Consider the following 18,146-nt stretch of genomic DNA (forward strand, 5'->3'; position numbering starts at 1 on the left):
TGCCCAAAACCCCGCCCCATGCTACTTTCAGGGGCGGCGGGTACCTGCCCCGCACTGGGACCCACTGAAACCAGGCGGGAAGCGATTAGTGCCAATGAACTGCCTGTTAACAGGTAGTTAACAGGCAGTTTTTAGCCTAATCCCTATTTTGAGGGGTTTCGTGTGGGATTCCCGACGGCTCCAAACCATGCCAGGTTGAGCAGGCGGGCCGTCGGGTTGAAGGAGTTGGAGGGGTCGCGATGTCGGTGCTCAGGTGAGTGATGGGTGCATGAGTGCAAAGGTAAGTGTGTTTGGTGTGTCTAAAGTGTGTAAAGAACTTTTACTTACCTGTACTTACCTTAACAGCCTTTCTTCCTGTAGCCATCGGGAGCCCATCACTCAGCCGGAACTTAAAGCTGAATGGCTGCGATCTGTGAAAAGTGACAGCCTTCAGCTTTGAGTTACTTCCCTGATATCTGGAACAAAGGACTCATAACGCCCATATACAAAAGTGGGGACAAAGTCGACCCAAATAACTATCGAGGCATCTGTGTAAACAGTAACCTGGGGAAGGTATTCTGTAGTATCATAAACAAAAGACTTATAAACTTCCTTGAGGAGCACAATGTCTTGAGTAAAAGCCAAATTGGATTCCTGCCAAACTATAGAACATCAGATCATATCTTCATCCTACAGACCCTAATTGACAAACACGTTCATCAAAACAAAAGCAAAATCTACGCATGCTTTATAGATTTCCAGAAGGCTTTCGATTCCATCTGGCACGACAGTTTATTCCTGAAACTTATCGAAAGTGGGGTAGGGGGAAAAACATATGATATAATTAAATCAATGTATACAAACAACAAATGTGCAGTTAAAATTGGAGACAAACAAACAAAATACTTCCCACAGGGGCGGGGGGTGACACAGGGCTCGCCCATCTCACCGACACTCTTTAATATTTACATAAATGAATTGGCAAAACTACTTGAACAATCTACAGCACCCGGCCTCACCCTATATGAATCCAAGGTTAAATTCCTCCTCTATGCAGATGACCTGGTTCTGCTGTCACCAACTAAGGAGGGTCTACAGCAGAACCTGGATCTGCTGGAGTCGTTCTGCCAGACCTGGGCCCTGACAATAAATACCCCAAAAACCAAAGTCCTTGTGTTCCAGCAAAGATCCAGACATCAGGGACCCAAAATAAATTTCACACTAGGAACAACCAAAATTGATCAAACCACTAACTACACATACTTGGGCTTAAAAATCAGTTCCACGGAAAATTTTCATCTGGCTGTGAATGAACTGAAAGAGAAAGCAAGAAGGGCTTTCTATGCCATAAAAAAATCAATCCAAATAGAAATCCCAATTAGCATTTGGCTCAAAATTTTCAAATCAGTAATTGAACCAATTGCACTCTATGGCAGTGAGGTGTGGGGACCGCTAACACAACAAGAATTTGCAAAATGGGACAAACATCCAATTGAGATCCTACATGCAGAATTCTGTAAAAGTATCCTCCGGACTCAAAGGAAAACCATAAACAATGCATGCAGGGCAGAACTAGGCCAATATCCATTAATAATCACTATCCAAAAAAGAGCCACCAAATTTTGGAAACACCTAGAAATGAGCAACCCCCAATGCTATCATTACGAAGCCCTGAAATGCCAAGAGAGGACCATAAAGAAGAATACCCTCAGTCAATTAGTCCTGGGACTCAGTGAAGTAACTACTAACACTACTAACAATAACCAGCCCCAGGACAGTGACAGCGTAACACAAAGAATTCGACCCAACACAATCGTCGCTAAGCAAAAGGAAAAATATCTGTCATATTGGGCAGAAACAACAAAAACCCAAAGCAAACTCAAATGCTACTTGGCCCTAAACAGACAATACAACATGGCTGATTACCTGACCAGGGTAAAGGATAGCAAACTGAGAAAAACCTTGACAATGTACAGACTTAGTGAACATAGCCTGGCGATCGAAAAAGGTAGACACAGGCAGACCCGGCTACCAAGAGAAGACAGGATATGCTCTCACTGCAGTCAGGGAGTGGTGGAGACAGAGATGCACTTCCTCACAGCTTGTCGAAAATATCAGGGCATAAGGGAGAATTTCTACCCAAAATTCACAAAAATATGCCCGGAATTCAGAAATTTGAATGACGACCAAAAACTCCCATACCTACTAGGGGAAGAGAGAAATTGTGTAACCTTAGTGGCACACTACGTTACAGCTTGCCATAAACAGAGGGACAACCACTAAATCTAAGAAAAGAGTATATACAAATTATATGAATGTATATTTATACACTCAGGGATATATCTGTTTGTACACTGTATGGATAGATCTGTATTTTTGTGTACAACCATGAATGTTTTTCGATGCTTTGGCAACATAAGATGTACCTTGTCATGCCAATAAAGCGAATTGAATTGAATTGAATTGAATTGAGTGCTGCTGAGAGTTCTATCTGAGTCTGTGCAGAAGGACTCATGTTAGAACTCAGACTGTCAGTGTTTCACAGCTTCAAACAGCTGTGAAGCACTGATATTTAATCTGTCAAGAAATCTTGACAGATGAAATTGCAGTCTGTGATGTCACCTGTTGCCGGGTGGCCCTTAATTGGCCTGCTGAGCCCGCTGGGTGGGCTTAACAAGGTCAATCAAGGGAAAGTCACACGGATTGGCCGGACGTCGATGTAGGTGGGTCAAAAACCCGAAAGTTGAAGTCCCACCTTCTTCCCGACAGGTTCGGGAAAATCTACCCCAGTGTGTGTGTGGTGGAGGGGGGAGGGGTTATGACCCAGCACCCCCCATCTCAAACAGTTTGATCTCAGACTATTTTGTAGGTCAGGACTCGACCAAAACTAACTGCAAAATAATTTACTCACTTAACTTTTAACTTCCCAATTGCGTTGCCACTTTGAGTCGGGCATGAACAGAAACATGGCATTGGAGAATGGCATTGTGGCTCTGCTGTGCGAAGTCAGACAAACTTTAAACTCCCCCAATCCTTTGACCTTAGTTCCTGTTGTGTATGTGCCTTTAAGAGAAGAACTGATTCTATACTGCAGTACCGGCAGCGACCACCCCTGTATATAAAGCCATAGCAGGCTTCTGTATTTCAGTCTTGAATTACTCCCTGTTCAGTAAATACCTGTTTTATTGTTCTCCTGCAGTCTGAGTATTATTGATCCTCGGACACTACAGTTCCACCCAGGGTTTGGGCCTCACTCCATAACTTGGGCGCATAACTGTGGCTGACACTGTAATGCGGTACTGAGGGAGTGCTGCATTGTTGGAGGCCCCATTACTCAAGTGTGATGTTAAACCAAGGTCTCGTTTGCTGTTCAGGTGGACATTAAGAATGCCATGGCTCTTTCTGAAGAACATCAGGGAGCACTCCCAGTGTCCTGGTCACATTTCTTTCTCAACTACTACAGATTAATGAAGACTCATCTCATTGAAACGTGTGGGATGCTACTGGAGCAGAATGCCTGCCGTATTTGACTACTATATTCCAAAAGTATTTCATTATGGGTAATTCCACAAACCCATGCTCCCGGCAGGGAACCACATTTTCAGTGAGCGTGGGCCAGAAAATCAGAGCCCCTCTACCTCCAACCCACACTTCCTGAGATACGTGTCTAACCAATAATATTTTTCTTTTATTCATTCCTGGGATGTGGTGGTGAGCTACCTTCTTGAACTGTTGAAGTCTGTGTGGTGTAGGTGCTCCCACAGTGCTGATTATTATTTCTTGCAGCAGTTTGTTACAATTGGATAGCTTGCTGGGCCATTTCAGAGAGCAGTTAAGAGTCAACCGCATTGCTGTGGGTTTGGAGTCACATATAGGCCTAAAAGGACAGTAGTGAACCAAATGGGTTTTTCTGACAATCCAGTAGTTTCATGGTCACCATTACTGATACTAGCTTTTCACTAGTTATTTAATTAACTGAATTTAAATTCCACAGCTGCCTGTGGTGGGATTTTGAAATCATGGGCCAGAAATTCGGGTCTCCACGGGTGAGTACGCGCTGGGTACTCACGCGTAGGCCTAACGAAAATGCCGGTTTCGTGCATGCACTGTGCACGCGCAGGAAACCGGAACTTCCGTTCCCTTAAAGGAAGGGGTTCACAAGTCAAATACGTGCGCCGGAGAGGCAGCGCGTACGCCTGGAACTTGCGTTTTTTTTGCAGGTTTCTCTGGGAGGGTAAGTCTCCAGCAGCTACGCTTTTAAAAAGCAGTCGCAAGGCCTGCTTTTAACAAGGTAAGTGGTGAATTAAGTAAAATTAAAACATTTTTTCCACAGGTTTATTATTTTTAAATACTTTAAAGAAAGGTACGTTTATTTTTAGCTCCGTTAGAAACTGTAATTAATTTTTTCAAAAATTTAAATTATTGTTTAAAATAGTTATTTTATGTAATTTATAGTTATTTTAAAAATGTGATTTTTAAAAAAAAATTATTTGAAGTTTTAGTGATGTTTTGGGGCTGATCTCTAATTCATGGATTTGACAGGTCTTCCTGTCAAATCTATTAATAGAGATTCCCTGCTACAATTGGCTCTCCATGGCCCACGTGATCCCAGGGGACGCTTCGAACTAACTGTGCCCCTGGGATACGCAAGCACTGCGCGCCGGCAGTTGGAGCAGACCCAGGATTGGAATCCCATGCGGGCCCACAGCACAATGGCCAGCGCGCTAGGTAAGTGCAGGTCGGAGGCTTGCACCCGCGGGAAGCCTCCGACCCGAATTTCTGGCCCCTGTCTCCAAGATTATGGGCAGGATTTTCATTGGGCCGTGGAGGCGGGATTGGAGGCGTGTGAGGGTTTAAAATCGCGAAATCAGGGGGCACAAACCCATCCCGCCCCCAAACCGCCTCCATGCCAGTTTCAAAGGAGGCGGATACCCGACCTGTGCTGGGAGCCGCCTCCCCGAGGCGGGAAGGGGATTAGTGCCAATTAACTGCTTGTTAACAGGTAGTTAACAGGCAGTTTTTAGCCTAATCCCTATTTTTATCCCTGAAGTGTGAGATTCCCGACGGCTCCAAACCACGCCAAGTTAGCGAGGTGGACTATCGGGCTGAAGGGCTTGGAGGGTTCGAGATGTCCGGTGTTCAGGTGAGTGATGGGTGCATGAGTGCAGAGGTAAGTACGTTTGGTGTGTGTAAAGTGTTTAAAGAAGTTTTACTTACCTTTACTTGCCTTTACAGCCTTCCTTCCTTCAGGTCTCAGGAGTCCCTCATCTCACCGGCACAGAAAGCAGAATGGCCGCGAGCTGTCAAAATCTGCAGCATTCTGCTTTCTGTTCTGGAGAGATCTCTAAATCAGCCTGAGAGGAAGGAATTAACTTGGAGTACAGATTGTCAGTGTTTGACAGCTTCAAAGAGCTGTCAAACGCTGATATTTCATCTGTCAAAAAGCTCTTGACAGATGAAATGTCAATCTGTGACGTCACCTGTTGCCGGGTGGCCCTTAATTGGCCTGCTGAGCCCGCTGGACGGGCTCAACAAGGTCAATCAAGTGAAAATCGAGTGGATTGGCCACATCTCGATGGAGGCGGGACTACAACTCCAAAAGTTGTAGTCCCGCCTTCTACCCGCCTCCAGTATCAAAATCCAGCCCTATTAGTCCAGGCCTCTGGATTACTAGTCCAGTAAAATAGCCACTATGCTATCGGTCCCCTATGGGAGAATCCAGCTGGGGAACTGATGAGCTTTATAATACAAAAGAGGAACACAAGTTTGAGTCAATAGTGAGATAAAAATGGAAAAACAAAGCAAAGAAAACTACGAGTAATGCAGCTCTTATGCCTGTGATTAATTGTAGCCATTATGGTTTATCAACAGGGGGCAGGCATCGTTGCGTTGGTTTGGACCCAATCATCCTGATGCTGCAAAAGACAGATTAAACATAACCAACTACAAGTGTAATGAGAAGAGGAAGTATTTTTGCAGTACCATGACTTTGAAGAAAGCTCATCGCAATGATACTGGATACTACACTTGTAAATATGTCACTTCTGCAGCCAATGAAAACCCAGAATCCCAGACCTATTTATTTGTCACAGGTAAGGGAACCAGTTTAAAATATCCAGTGTCTGTAACTGTGGGCCTTGTCTGTCTGTGTTTATTCCAAACCGATAACCCCAAGTGCGATACAGTGACCCTTTGACTGTAAAATACAAAAACAAACAAGGAAATGTCTAAATGAGCTTACAGCTCAAAGAATAACAGCTTAATTGAGACAATAGCTTCCTAAATGATAGGCAACATAGCCTACACTTGCTGAATAATAGTTTGATTGAGTTCATACTTATTGACAAATCAATATTCCTACGAACATGAATTTTGAATTGATAGGTTGGCCTTCTGGGATGCTATGGTGTGGAGAAGTGGGGCACATGTCAGCACCTGTAATTCAGGGGAAGATGCAGACTGGAGACTCGTTGTTCCCTTACAGAGAGGAAGGGTGTAGCAGTGAGTAAGTTACTCCAGGCCTCAGCTGTGCCCCTTCTAGTGATCTTTTTCCATCACAGAATGGCATGTAGTGTGAGGAAACCAACATGTGGGAGAACAATTCATTTAAATAAGGGGACTTTATTTTTAGCAATAAATGTAATCCAGGTATTCGGTTGTGTATTATCCAGTTTATTTGTAATGTTGCTTTAAGATTGTTCTCAGATCACTATAAATTGCCTAGTTATTACATCGGTAATCAATGTGCTTGCTTCTCGTGATCCCACAAAAATATAAATTAAAAATTTTGGATGGATTCTTGAGGTGAAAGACATAGCTGCTGAGGAATGAAACACTTTTTCCACTTTTGGCAATCAATTTTAACGTAAAACGCCCCACACTCAGGTATTGCAAGAGGAGGAAGGGACAATAAAGATTCCACTGCTTTACCTCAACAAAGTGCCAATGTGGTTTTCTTCCATTTCTCACACCAGCCTTTCTGAATGAATCTACAAGCTGTCCGTTGGCACTGTATTACAACTGGTCCTGTGCTGTGGGCCCAAGCCTACTACAAGCTGGGTTAAAACTCCCCAAAATCATTTCACTTATTCCCTTTTCTACCAAGAGAGAGAGAGGAGACTTTTACTTCCTCATCCTGCCCTAGATTCAAACCCATCTTCCAGGTAATTTCATAGCAACAAATACGGGCGTGGGCCACTGAAAAGTACTGTAAACCAACTTGCTAATCTTCAGTTACTTTACCTGAACATTGGTTCAAAAATTATTCTCAGCACTTAGCAATCACATATAACTGGAATATGCAAACCAAATAGAAACATAGAAAAATAGGAGCAGGAGTCGGCCATTTGGCCCTTTGAGCCTGCTCCACCATTCAATATGATCATGGCTGATCCTCTATCTCAATACCATATTCCCGCTCTCTCCCCATACCGCTTGATGCCTTTTTGTGTTTAGAAATCTATCTATCTCCTTCTTAAATATATTCAGTGACTTGGCCTCCACAGCCTTCTGTGGTAGAGAATTCCATAGGTTCACCACCCTCTGAGTGAAGAAATTTCTCCTCATCTCAGCCCTAAATGGCCTACCCTGTATCCTGAGACTGTGACCCCTCGTTCTAGGCCCCCTAGCCAGGGGAAACCTCCTCCCTGCATGCAGTCTGTCTAGCCTGTAATGATATGCAGTAACATGTCATTCTAGAATGGTACACTAGGTGTAGCTGTATGTTTTAGTAGTGGGCTACATCTATAGGGGTTGTCTTGTTTAACACGAGGCACTGGTCGAGAGAGTCAACATGGCTACTGTATACAAGTCAACGTGGCTGAATAAATGACTAGCACAAGCTAGCTGTTCATAATAAAAACGTCTATTTATTTATGAACATAACATAGCCCTGTCAGGATTTTATACATTTCAATGAGATCCCCTCTCATTCTTCTAAACTCTAGTGAATAAGAAGTGAACTCTTGGGGCTTGATTTTGCCAGGCCCGAGAAGGCGGGATTGGAGGCATGTGAGTTGTTAAAATTACCAAAAATGGCGGGCAGGCCCGATCCTGCCTCCGAGCAATTTTCCCAAATGCGTGTTTTCTGAAACACTTTCCATCCCACCTCCAAGAGGCGGGATAGGCCCTTAAGGCCCTTAACAACCACTTAATTGCCTCTATAATCCCATTTTGAGAGGCCGTTCTGATTTTTAGACATTCCCCCCATCCTACATGCCTCCTCTGGAACATGCCAGGTAATGCTGGCGGCCTCACCAGTGGATTGCTTAGTCACAGCTGCAGCTCCACCATTACAAAGGAGTTTTCACCGATGATCATTTGCAGGTTGCAGAACTTTGTTGTCTAAGGTCTGGGGGAACTTTTAGCAGGCCTATTCATTGTTGTGGAAGTTTGGAGCCTGACACCCATCTGCAGTGTGAGCTCCTGGGAAACCCCTCTCCCCACCTTGACTAAGCGCTTCCTCAACTGAGGTATATACCAGAAGTATGGCGACCATTTAATTCCTTTTCTCCTGGACATCAGATTTGGACTCAGAGCAGCCGCGGCAGCAGCAGAACCATGAACAACAGCACCACCAACAGCAGGAGCAACAACAGGAGCACCAAGCTGTTAGTCACCCACCTGAAGATGCACAGGCCAGAAGGCGCCAGCGCGCGACAACATTGCTGCCCGGGATGCAAGGGTCGCACTCATCCTGGCCAGATTTGCTTAGCCTGCATAATCAAACACTTTAGTCTCACTCCTTCTTACCAGAGCATCGACAATGGACAAGAACCTACGGAATCCTATCACTCTGGCCACCATTCTGACAATCGCAAGGCGCCCTAAGCCCTCAATGTGAAAGTTCCATTTGTGAAATGACAGAGGCCACAACTTCAACAGTTTGCCATCAAAACACTTTATGGCTGGTCCAAAAACAAAACAACACAGCACTCAAGTGACTACCCTTGTGACTACTTGTGCTTTATCTTCCTCTTACACATGCTCCTACGTGGTGCTTCCCTGTGGCTTCAGCAGATGTGGAGGCCCCTTGCTCACTCTCTTGCTGCTCCTGTCACAACGCCTTTGGCGGGCGTCCTCTGGGGTGGCAAACCTGTGCGGGCTCGCCAACAGTCTGCTGCTCCTGCGGCTGTGCAGGGACTGAGACGCCCATCTCAGTTGGGTGAGGACTTTGGTGGGGCTCTGACCAAGGGCTTTGCAGTGGCATGGTCATGTGAGTGTTTGGAGAGGAGCCCCCACTTCCTTGTTCTCTGCCACCAACATCCCTCTCATGGGTCAGCCCCACTTCAGAGTTAGCAAATGGCTTGACAGCACCTTGCTGCACTTTAGGGGGGCCATGAGGACCCGTTTCTGCACTGGAAGACCTACTCCAGAGGACTTGCATGAAGGTCTGGTTTGTTTGCTCAATAGCTGACCATTGCTCCTCAAGAAATGTCATTCTATTCTGAACAATAACCATGTTTTCAATACCCTGGCGACTAAGCTCCTCCATGGACGTAGCCATCCTCTCCTCTACTGTAGCCATCCTCTCCTCTACGGTAGCCAGCCTTACCATGGAGGTAGCCATCCTTTCTACGTAGGTTGCCATCCTTTCTGCGGTGATGCGTTCATGCGCCAATGCCTCCACAAATGCTCTGCTCATGTTTGCGATGGACTCCTCCATTCACTCCACACTCGCAGCGACCCTGGAGACAAAACCTGCCAGAGACTCCTGCACCTGTTCCTGGTATTCCAGCACCTCTCTCCTTCTGGATGGACCCGGAGGCACAGGGTCGACATGCAGCAGAGCTGAGCTGGCAGAGTCCTGTGCCCTCTGACGAGGACTCTCCACTACTGTCCCTGTCTCCACCATCTGCTGATGCTCACTTGTGAGTTGTGATACACCAGGTGACAACACTACTCTATCTCGTGAATGTCCCACCGAGGAGTGAGTGTCTGCGCTGGTGCTGGGTGTGCTGAATTCTGCTGACGCTGTACCCTCAGAGGTTGCAGCTTCCTCTGAGGAGTCTGGAGGCTCAGGCTGTTCCTCCTGGATAGTGGGGACGGGGGGTTTCGATGGTCCTGTGGGGGAGTAAAGGAAAGAGTTAGAGATGTGAGGCCAAGGTTACATGCACATTGAATATTGCAAATGTTCATAAGTCAATCTGTTAGAGCATCAGAATTATTATCAGTGACTCATGCAATGTCAATGAGACAGATGGAAAACTATTCTGTCACCAGCTTGCTGTGACGCGCCCGTCTGTCCGTCCCCCACTTGGGTATCCTCCTCGATCCCAGCAATCTCCAGGGCCACCTCCGCCCAGGGAGTGAGCTGGGCAACTGGGGGTGGCCCTCCTCCTGTCATGGCTCTTTCCCTCTTATTGTGGGCTCTCTTTTCCTGCAATCAAATCAAATCAACTTTTATTGTCATTGTGCAGTGCAGTACAATGAAATGTAGGCTTGCGGCTCCTGAGAGTGTACATTTAGATTAAGACATTTAAACATTCAACATACATTTGGCTTGTAATACATTAACATAAACATAACCATAATAAAGTGCATTGGCAGATGTGCAGGCTTTAGAGTTTATTTGTGGAGTTCAGTAGGATGACAGCCCTGGGAAAGAAGCTGTTCCTAAATCTGGTCGTACGGGTGCAAATGCATCTGTAGCATCTCCCAGATGGCAGGAGGGCGAACAGACTGTGGCTGGGGTGAGTAGGGTCTTTGATGATGGTCCGTGACCTCCGTAAACAGCGTTTCTGGTATATGTGCTCTATGGTCGGTAGCCGGGTGCCGGTAATGCGTTGGGCAGTTTTGACTACCCGCTGCAGGGCTTTCCAGTCATAGTAGCTACAGCTGCCATACCATACTGTGATACAGTTCGTCAGGATGCTCTCTATTGTGCAGCGGTAAAAGTTAGAGAGGATCAGGGGTGACAGGTTACATCCCTTCAGCCTCCTTAGGAAATATAGGCGCTGCTGGGCCTTCTTCACCAGAGAGGAGGTATTGAGGGACCAGGAGAGGTCTTCCGTGATGTGGACTCCGAAGAACTTAAAGCTGTCCACCCTTTCCACCACAGCCCCATTGATGTGGATGGGGGTGTGACTTCCGCCTTTAGACTTCCTGAAGTCCACAATGATTTCTTTGGTTTTCTTGATGTTAAGGGCCAGGTTATTATCGGCACACCACTTCACGAGATGCTGGACCTCCTCCCTGTAGGCTGACTCATCATTGTTGGTGATCTGGCCTACTACCGTGGTATTATCCGCGAACTTGATGATGGTGTTGGAACCATGAACAGCCACAGTCGTGGGTGAAGAGGGAGTAGAGGAGGGGGCTCAGCACACATCCTTGTGGGGCCCCCGTGTTCAGGGTCGGGGGGGGGGAGGTGTGGTTACCTAATTTGACAGACTGGGGTCTGTTTGTTAGGAAGTCCAGGGTCCAGTTGCAGAGGGAAGTGTTCAGGCCAAGAGTTTGGAGTTTGGTGGCCAGCTTGTTGGGGACGATAGTGTTGAATGCTGAGCTGTAGTCTATGAACAGCATTCTGATGTAGGTCTCTTTACCATCTAAGTGATTCAGTGCCGAGTGTAGAGCAGTTGTGATTGCATCCTCCGTTGATCTGTTTGCACGATAGGCAAACTGGTGTTGGTCAAGAGAGGCGGGAACACTGGCTTTGATGTGAGCCAGGACCAGTCTCTCGAAACATTTCATTATGATGGGTGTGAGTGCGACAGGTCGATAGTCGTTCAGGCACGTCACAGCCGTTTGTTTTGGCACAGGAATAATGGTAGCGGTCTTGAAGCATGTAGGGACTACTGCCTGGGCCAATGACAGATTGAAGATGGCGGTGAAGACATCAGCCAGCTGATCAGCACATTCCTTGAGTACCCGTCCAGGGATGCAATGAGGGACATAAGTGGAGTTTGAGTGAGAATGAAGGAGTGGGTGTAGAGAATCCATAGCATAGCTGCTTAGAAGGATACAAAGGACCCTCCCTGTGTGTTGAAAGTTGTTGTTGTCATGGCATCACAGTGATAGGGAGTGTGAGGGCTGCATGATCGAATAGTTAAGTGAATGTGACCATAGAGAGAGGGAATGGGTAAGGGGGCAGGGATGTAAGTGTCAAGTTCCATGTGGAGGAAGAGGTTGGCAAAGCAGAGTGCTGGTGAGGACAGGCGATGGGGATCAGATTGAGGGTGATGGGAAAGTCATACTCACTTTTCCTGTGCGGAGAAGGTCATGAAACCTTTTCCTGCTTTGCAGCCAGGTTCTGCAGCTCAGCGAAATGGAGTTGACCTCCTGGGCCACTTGTAGCCTCACAGCTTTAGTCTGCTGGGGTGGCTTTTTTCTCCCTGAGGAAGGGAACAGCACTTCCTTATTACAGCTGACTCCGTGCACCAGAGCTTGGAGGAAGGGCTCATCAAATCGAGGAGCACACTTTTGCTTGATCGTTGACATTTTCCACAATTCAACTCCTTCATATAAATTGCAGAGCCTTTGCAGTCTCCAGAAGAATCAAGGCTGCTTGTAGGCTTTAAATCCAACAGCATTGATGACGTCGTCGGAGGTGATTTTCTGTATGAAAAGACTCAATGGGCCAGTGGTTCCCACACGCAGGAAATCAGTTGCCCAATTAGGGGAAAATCGCACTTTTTCAACACATTACTTAGGAGTCGGGATCCTGACACGATTTCCACCTGACACGCCCCAGCCCGCCCACACTGGCAAAATCCAGCCCTTAATCTTTTGTAGGTTTCAACATAAAGGATGTGTGGTGGTGTCACATAGTCTAGACTCAAAGCCACTCTTTCTCATAGCATGACAGTTTTAAATAGAAATACAGGAACATATTCAGCGAAATGCAGCAAGGGATGCTGGAATGGAGGGCACGATAAGTTGAGTTAATGTAAGGGCAGATTACAGTAAAGGAAGTGTTTGGTGCCCCTTTGTATTCACTTCTGCTTGGGAAATGGATTCTGAATGTATCGGAAATACTGGTCATTCTCTATTATTTCCTGCCATTTCTATTTTTTTTAAGTTCCCAATATAATATGACACATCAGTGTCAGGATCTTTGAAAACTGGCACTGACTAAGAAGTTCCAAGAGAAGTGATACTATCTAACGTCATTTAGTCGTACATTCATTGACTGAAAGTCAATCTTTCTGCCTCTTTGATTTACTCTAGCTGAAGTCCTTTGAGAATTAGTAAGTAAATTCAAAGGCCACTTTGTGGTAACAATAGTACACTCCCAAAACAAACTTTTTCCAAAGTTGAAAGAACCATTTTGGGTGTATGCTGTCAATTTTACAGGCCATTTGCATCAGAGCTGAAGTGTTGGCAACACAACCATGTAAAGAAGCATAATACTAGTACCAAAATTCAACACCAGAGAATAAAGCTTTGGGAAGGTGGTGCTCTACCCGATTCTTCAACAACAGCAACTTGCATTTATATAGTGGCTTTAAAATAGTAATGTGTCCCAGAGCACTTCATAGGAATGATTATCAAACAAAATTTGATATCGAGCCACATAAGGAACTATTAGGACAGGTCATAGAGCCATAGTCATAGAGTCATAACGGCACAGAAGGAGGCCATTCGGCCCATCGAGTCTGTGCCGGCTCTCTGTAGAGCAATCCAGTCCGTCCCATTCCCCTGCTCTATCCCCGTAGCCCTGCAAGTTTATTTCCCTCAGGTGCCTATTCAGTCTCCCCTTGAAAATATTGAGTGTCTCCGCTTCCACCACTTCCGTCGGCAGCAAATTCCAGGTCATCCCCACTCGCTGCGTAAAAAAGTTTTTCCTCACATCCCCCATTATCTCTTGCCCAAAACCTTAAATCTATGTCCCCTAGTCCTTGTACCAGCAACTAGCGGGAACAGCCTTTCCCCGTCTAGCCTATCCAAACCCGTCATAATCTTGTAACCAAAAGCTTAATCAAAAAGGTAAATTTTAAGGAGCGTCTTAAAGAAGGAGAGGGGGGTAGAGAGACAGAGGTGTTTAGGGAGGAAATTCCAGAGTTTGGAGCCTAGTCAGCTGAAGGCACGGCTGCCAATGGTGGAGCAAAGAAAATCGGGGATGGGCTAGAGGCCAGAATTGGAGAGCGCAGCGTTCTCGGAGAGTTGTAGGGCTGGAGGAGGTTGCAGAGATAGGGAGGAGCGAGGCCATGGAGGGATTTGAACACAAGTATGAACATTTTAAAACTAAGGCGTGGCCAGACCTGTGCCTGAGATATACCCTGGAGCAGGGACTGGATAGCACAGTGGGTGCGACTTCAGTGTAATTCCATCCCAAAATGCTAGTCTGCCTTGTTATATCCATGTATCTTAATGTTGTGTCCTTCAATAATCAGACAAAGACTGCAGGGAACGATCAACAGGTGTTTACTGAATGAGGGTTCAAACTGCAACTGACTGTACAGATCACTACTCAGGGTTTATATACAGGTGTGGTCACTGCCGGTACTACAGGATACAGGAGCTGTAAAAAGTAGTTCTCCCCCTTAAAGGTACATACATTACAATTCTTCCCCTTTTAGATTAACAGTACTATAACACTCATTTAACAATTAAATATCAACTAATTACAATTAACATTTTTACATGCAACATTAACTGAAAATAGTCTATTTATAAATTCAGTCTTTGGGGAGGCTTCCTGATTCTTTCTGGATAACGTCTTTCCCGAGTGTCTCGATCTTGGTACGGAGGCGATTCTAACACCCTGTCGTCAGTTGATTCATCAGCTTCCAATGCTATTGTTTCTGAGGTAGATGCGACCTGTATGTCAGGTTCCTCACCAGGTACTTATGGCCGAGACATGGGGTTGACTCGTTCCTGTGACTCTAGGATCTGGTCAGCATGGCGTCTCACAATGTTCTCCCCAACATCCACTGTGTACATTAGTGGCCCCTGCCGTGTGCATATCGTTCCTGGTTGCCATTTCTCTGTTCGGTAGTCGCGGGCCAAGACTGGTTGCCCTACATTGAAGCTCCTTGTCGGCTTCTCATTGATGTGCTGGAATTGCTTACTCTCAACATCTCTGCGTACATTTGGTCTGAGCAAATCCAGACGAGATCTCAACCTTCGGTTAAAGAACATCATGGCCGGGGCCTGGTTGGTGACTGCATGTGTCGCATTTCTGTAGGTTAACAGGAAATTGTCCACCTTATGCTGCAGTGGAATGTCGTCATCGCACATGGCCTTTACTGCTTTTTTAAAGGTTTGTACGAACCTCTCAGCCAATCCATTTGTGGCTGGATGATACGGGGCGGATGTGTAATGCCTTACCCCATTCCTTTTCATAAATCTTCGAAACTCTTCGGACACAAACTGTGGTCCGTTATCAGAGCAAATCTGCTCTGGCAAGCCGTTCCTGGCAAAAATGGTCCGTAGGACTGCAATAGTTTTCTCCGTGGTGGTGGAGGACATTTTGATCACCTCAGGCCATTTCGAGTGCGCATCCACGGCTATTAAAAACATTGGCCTAGAAATTCACTAGCCTTAGCGCCGCTTTTGAGGCGCTAGAGGGACTAGCGCCAGAGTTATGGCCAGTTAAAAAATTCCCTGGGGCCCTAAATCGGCGTTGCACCGGTAGCGCTGCGCCGGCACCGATGACGTCATCGGTGTGCGCAGCGTCCTGGTTGCCGTGGTAACCCGCCCGAACTCCGAAATTGAGTTGCGGCCGCCTCGCCCGTGGCAGCCGCAAGCAACGTTCTGGCAGAGGTGCCTTACTCCAGTTTGCGCCGGCGCATTAAAGGCCCCGCGGCGGCCGGCCACTTTCCCGCCGGCCGCCTGCCCGCAGCTCCCTCCCCGGACTTCTCCCGCCCCCCCCCCCCGGAACAGATCCAAGCCCGGCACTTGTCCGAGGTGCCGGGCTCATTTTTAAGCTGATTTGCGCGGGCCGCGGCCGGGTGCAGGCAGCTCCTCCTTAACGGGAGGAGGAGGCCTGCACGTCCCCAGCCTGCCGCACCGCATCGGGTACCGCAGCGCCGGAATTGCGGCGCGAAACGGCAGTTAGCGCCGATGTACCGCCGCAAAGGCCCTTCAGTAGCGCCGGCAGCCGTTTGGGCGCGGCGCCACTGAATTTTTGGCGCGCGCAGGGGACTTAGCGTCGGCACTAACTTCCGGCGCTAAAGCCCTGGCTAAGCCAAAACCCAATTTCTAGGCCCCTGAGTCCATGAATGGACCAGCAAAATCAATATGCACCCGTTGCCATGGAGATGAGGGCCACTCCCATGGGTGTAGAGGGGCATGTGGTGGTGCATTTTTAACCTTCTGGCATCCTGAGCAGCTCTTTGTCAGGTCCTCGATTTGCTGATCGATCCCCGGCCACCACACCTAAGCCCTAGCAAGGCTTTTCATTTTCACCCCTCCCAGATGACCTTCGTGAAGCTCATTGAGCACTCTCTCCCTTAACTTGGGTGGAATTACCACACGGGATCCACACATCAAGGTCACCTGGCATACTGACTGCTGTTCTCTTCTGGATGAGAATGCTGGCAACAGTGAGTCACCATGTGCTGGCCATCCCTTCACCGTCAAATCATATACCCGAGACAGTGTCGGGTCATTTCAGGTCTCCTTCTCTATACCAGCGTTAGCTACTGGCAAGCATTCAATTATAGTCGAATGAAATATTTCGACAGGATCCACTGCTGGTGCTTCCTCCGCAGTAGGCAGTGGCAGGCGTGATAGCCCATCAGCGTTTCCATGCTGTTTCGTGCCCTTATACTCGATTTCATGTTGGTGCGCCCCTAGAAAAAGGAACCATCTTTGTAGCCGTTGCGCAGTCATCACCGGAATGCCCTTCTTTGGATTAAACATGGAGACAAGTGGTTGGTGGTCAGTCAGCAAGGTGAACTTCTGCCCGTGCAGATAGTGATTGAACTTTTTCACTCCCCACACTAGGCTGAGGGCCTCCCTGTCTATCTGGGCGTAGTTACGCTCGGCTGAGGTTAGTGACCGAGACGCAAAGGCTACTGACCTCTCTGAGCCATCCGGGAATTTGGGTGACAGCACCGCTCCAATGCCATAGGGTGATGCATCACACGCCAACCAAATTGGTAGTGCTGGGTTGAAATGAACCAACACCTCTTTTGATGTGATCAATGCTTTGCTCTTCTGGAAAGCTCGTTTACATTCGTCACTCCACTTCCATGGTACCCCCGTTTGCAGTAGGGTGTTCAGTGGGTGTAGTACGGTAGACAAATTCGGCAAGAACTTATGGTAGTAGTTCACCAGCCCGAGGAATGACCTCAGTTGTGACACATTTTCCGGTGCTGGAGCCTTGACTACTGCCTCAATCTTTTCAGGGGACTTATGTAACCCCTCTTTATCAATAACGTGGCCACAATACGAGATCTGCTTCTAGAAAAACTCGCATTTTTGGCGATTAGCTCGGAGCCCATATTCCTTCAATCTAGTGAGCACCTGCTCCAGGTTGGCGAGGTGATCACTGTCATTTTCACCCGTGACCAGGATGTCATCCAAATAACACTGGGTCCCTGGAATCCCTTGCAGGACTTGTTCCATTGCCCTTTGCCAAATAGCCGGAGCTGATGCTACCCCAAACACCAGCCGGTTGTATTGGTAGAGACCTTTATGAGTGTTGATCGTGAGGTACTGTTTCGAGGCTTCTTCTACCTCCATTTGCAGGTACGCCTGGGCCAGATCAATCTTAGTGAAGCGTTTCCCTCCAGATAGCGAGGCGAAAATATCTTCAATCCGCGGAAGCGGATATTGTACAGTGTGAAGGACTGGGTTCACTGTCACCTTAAAGTCCCCACAGATGCGAACCTTCTTTGGTTCCCCAGGCGTATTACTCAATGACCTCTTCATTACAGAAACGATGGGTGTAGCCCACTCGCTCCAGTCCACTTTGGACAGTACTCCTGAACGTTCCAAACCTTCCAGCTCTGCTTCGACGGCTGGGCGGATCGCATAAGGTACCGGTCTGGCCTTAAAAAACTTTGGGCTTGCATTTTCCTCTATTTTGATCATCACTGTTATGCCTTTTAGTGTTCCGAGTCCCTGCTGGAACACTTCTTGTGCGTCAGTTAGCATTTTTGACAGTCGTCCAGGTGTGACGTCGTCATCCTTTTTGGCATCTACAGTCAGTGCTTGTATGGAATGCCAATCTAGCTGTATCTTCCGGATCCATTCACGTCCTAGTAGTGGTGGTCCTC

The 18,146-nt window shown here is 47.2% G+C and overlaps 1 protein-coding gene across 1 annotated transcript in view; it reads left to right on the forward strand.

Annotated features, from left to right (window-relative positions):
• The window catches only part of kdrl (kinase insert domain receptor like), a 259,302-nt gene that overhangs the window by 53,267 nt on the left and 187,889 nt on the right, over positions 1–18,146 (forward strand). The window contains exon 3 of the mRNA XM_085999532.1: positions 5,851–6,071. Within this exon, the coding sequence (XP_085855658.1) occupies positions 5,851–6,071 (221 nt within the window). The remainder of the gene's footprint in view (positions 1–5,850; positions 6,072–18,146) is intronic.

Source organism: Somniosus microcephalus, chromosome 1, assembly GCF_052327205.1.
Source record: "Somniosus microcephalus isolate GS21.2 chromosome 1, FLI_Smic_1.0, whole genome shotgun sequence".
Taxonomy (NCBI): Eukaryota; Metazoa; Chordata; class Chondrichthyes; order Squaliformes; family Somniosidae; genus Somniosus; species Somniosus microcephalus.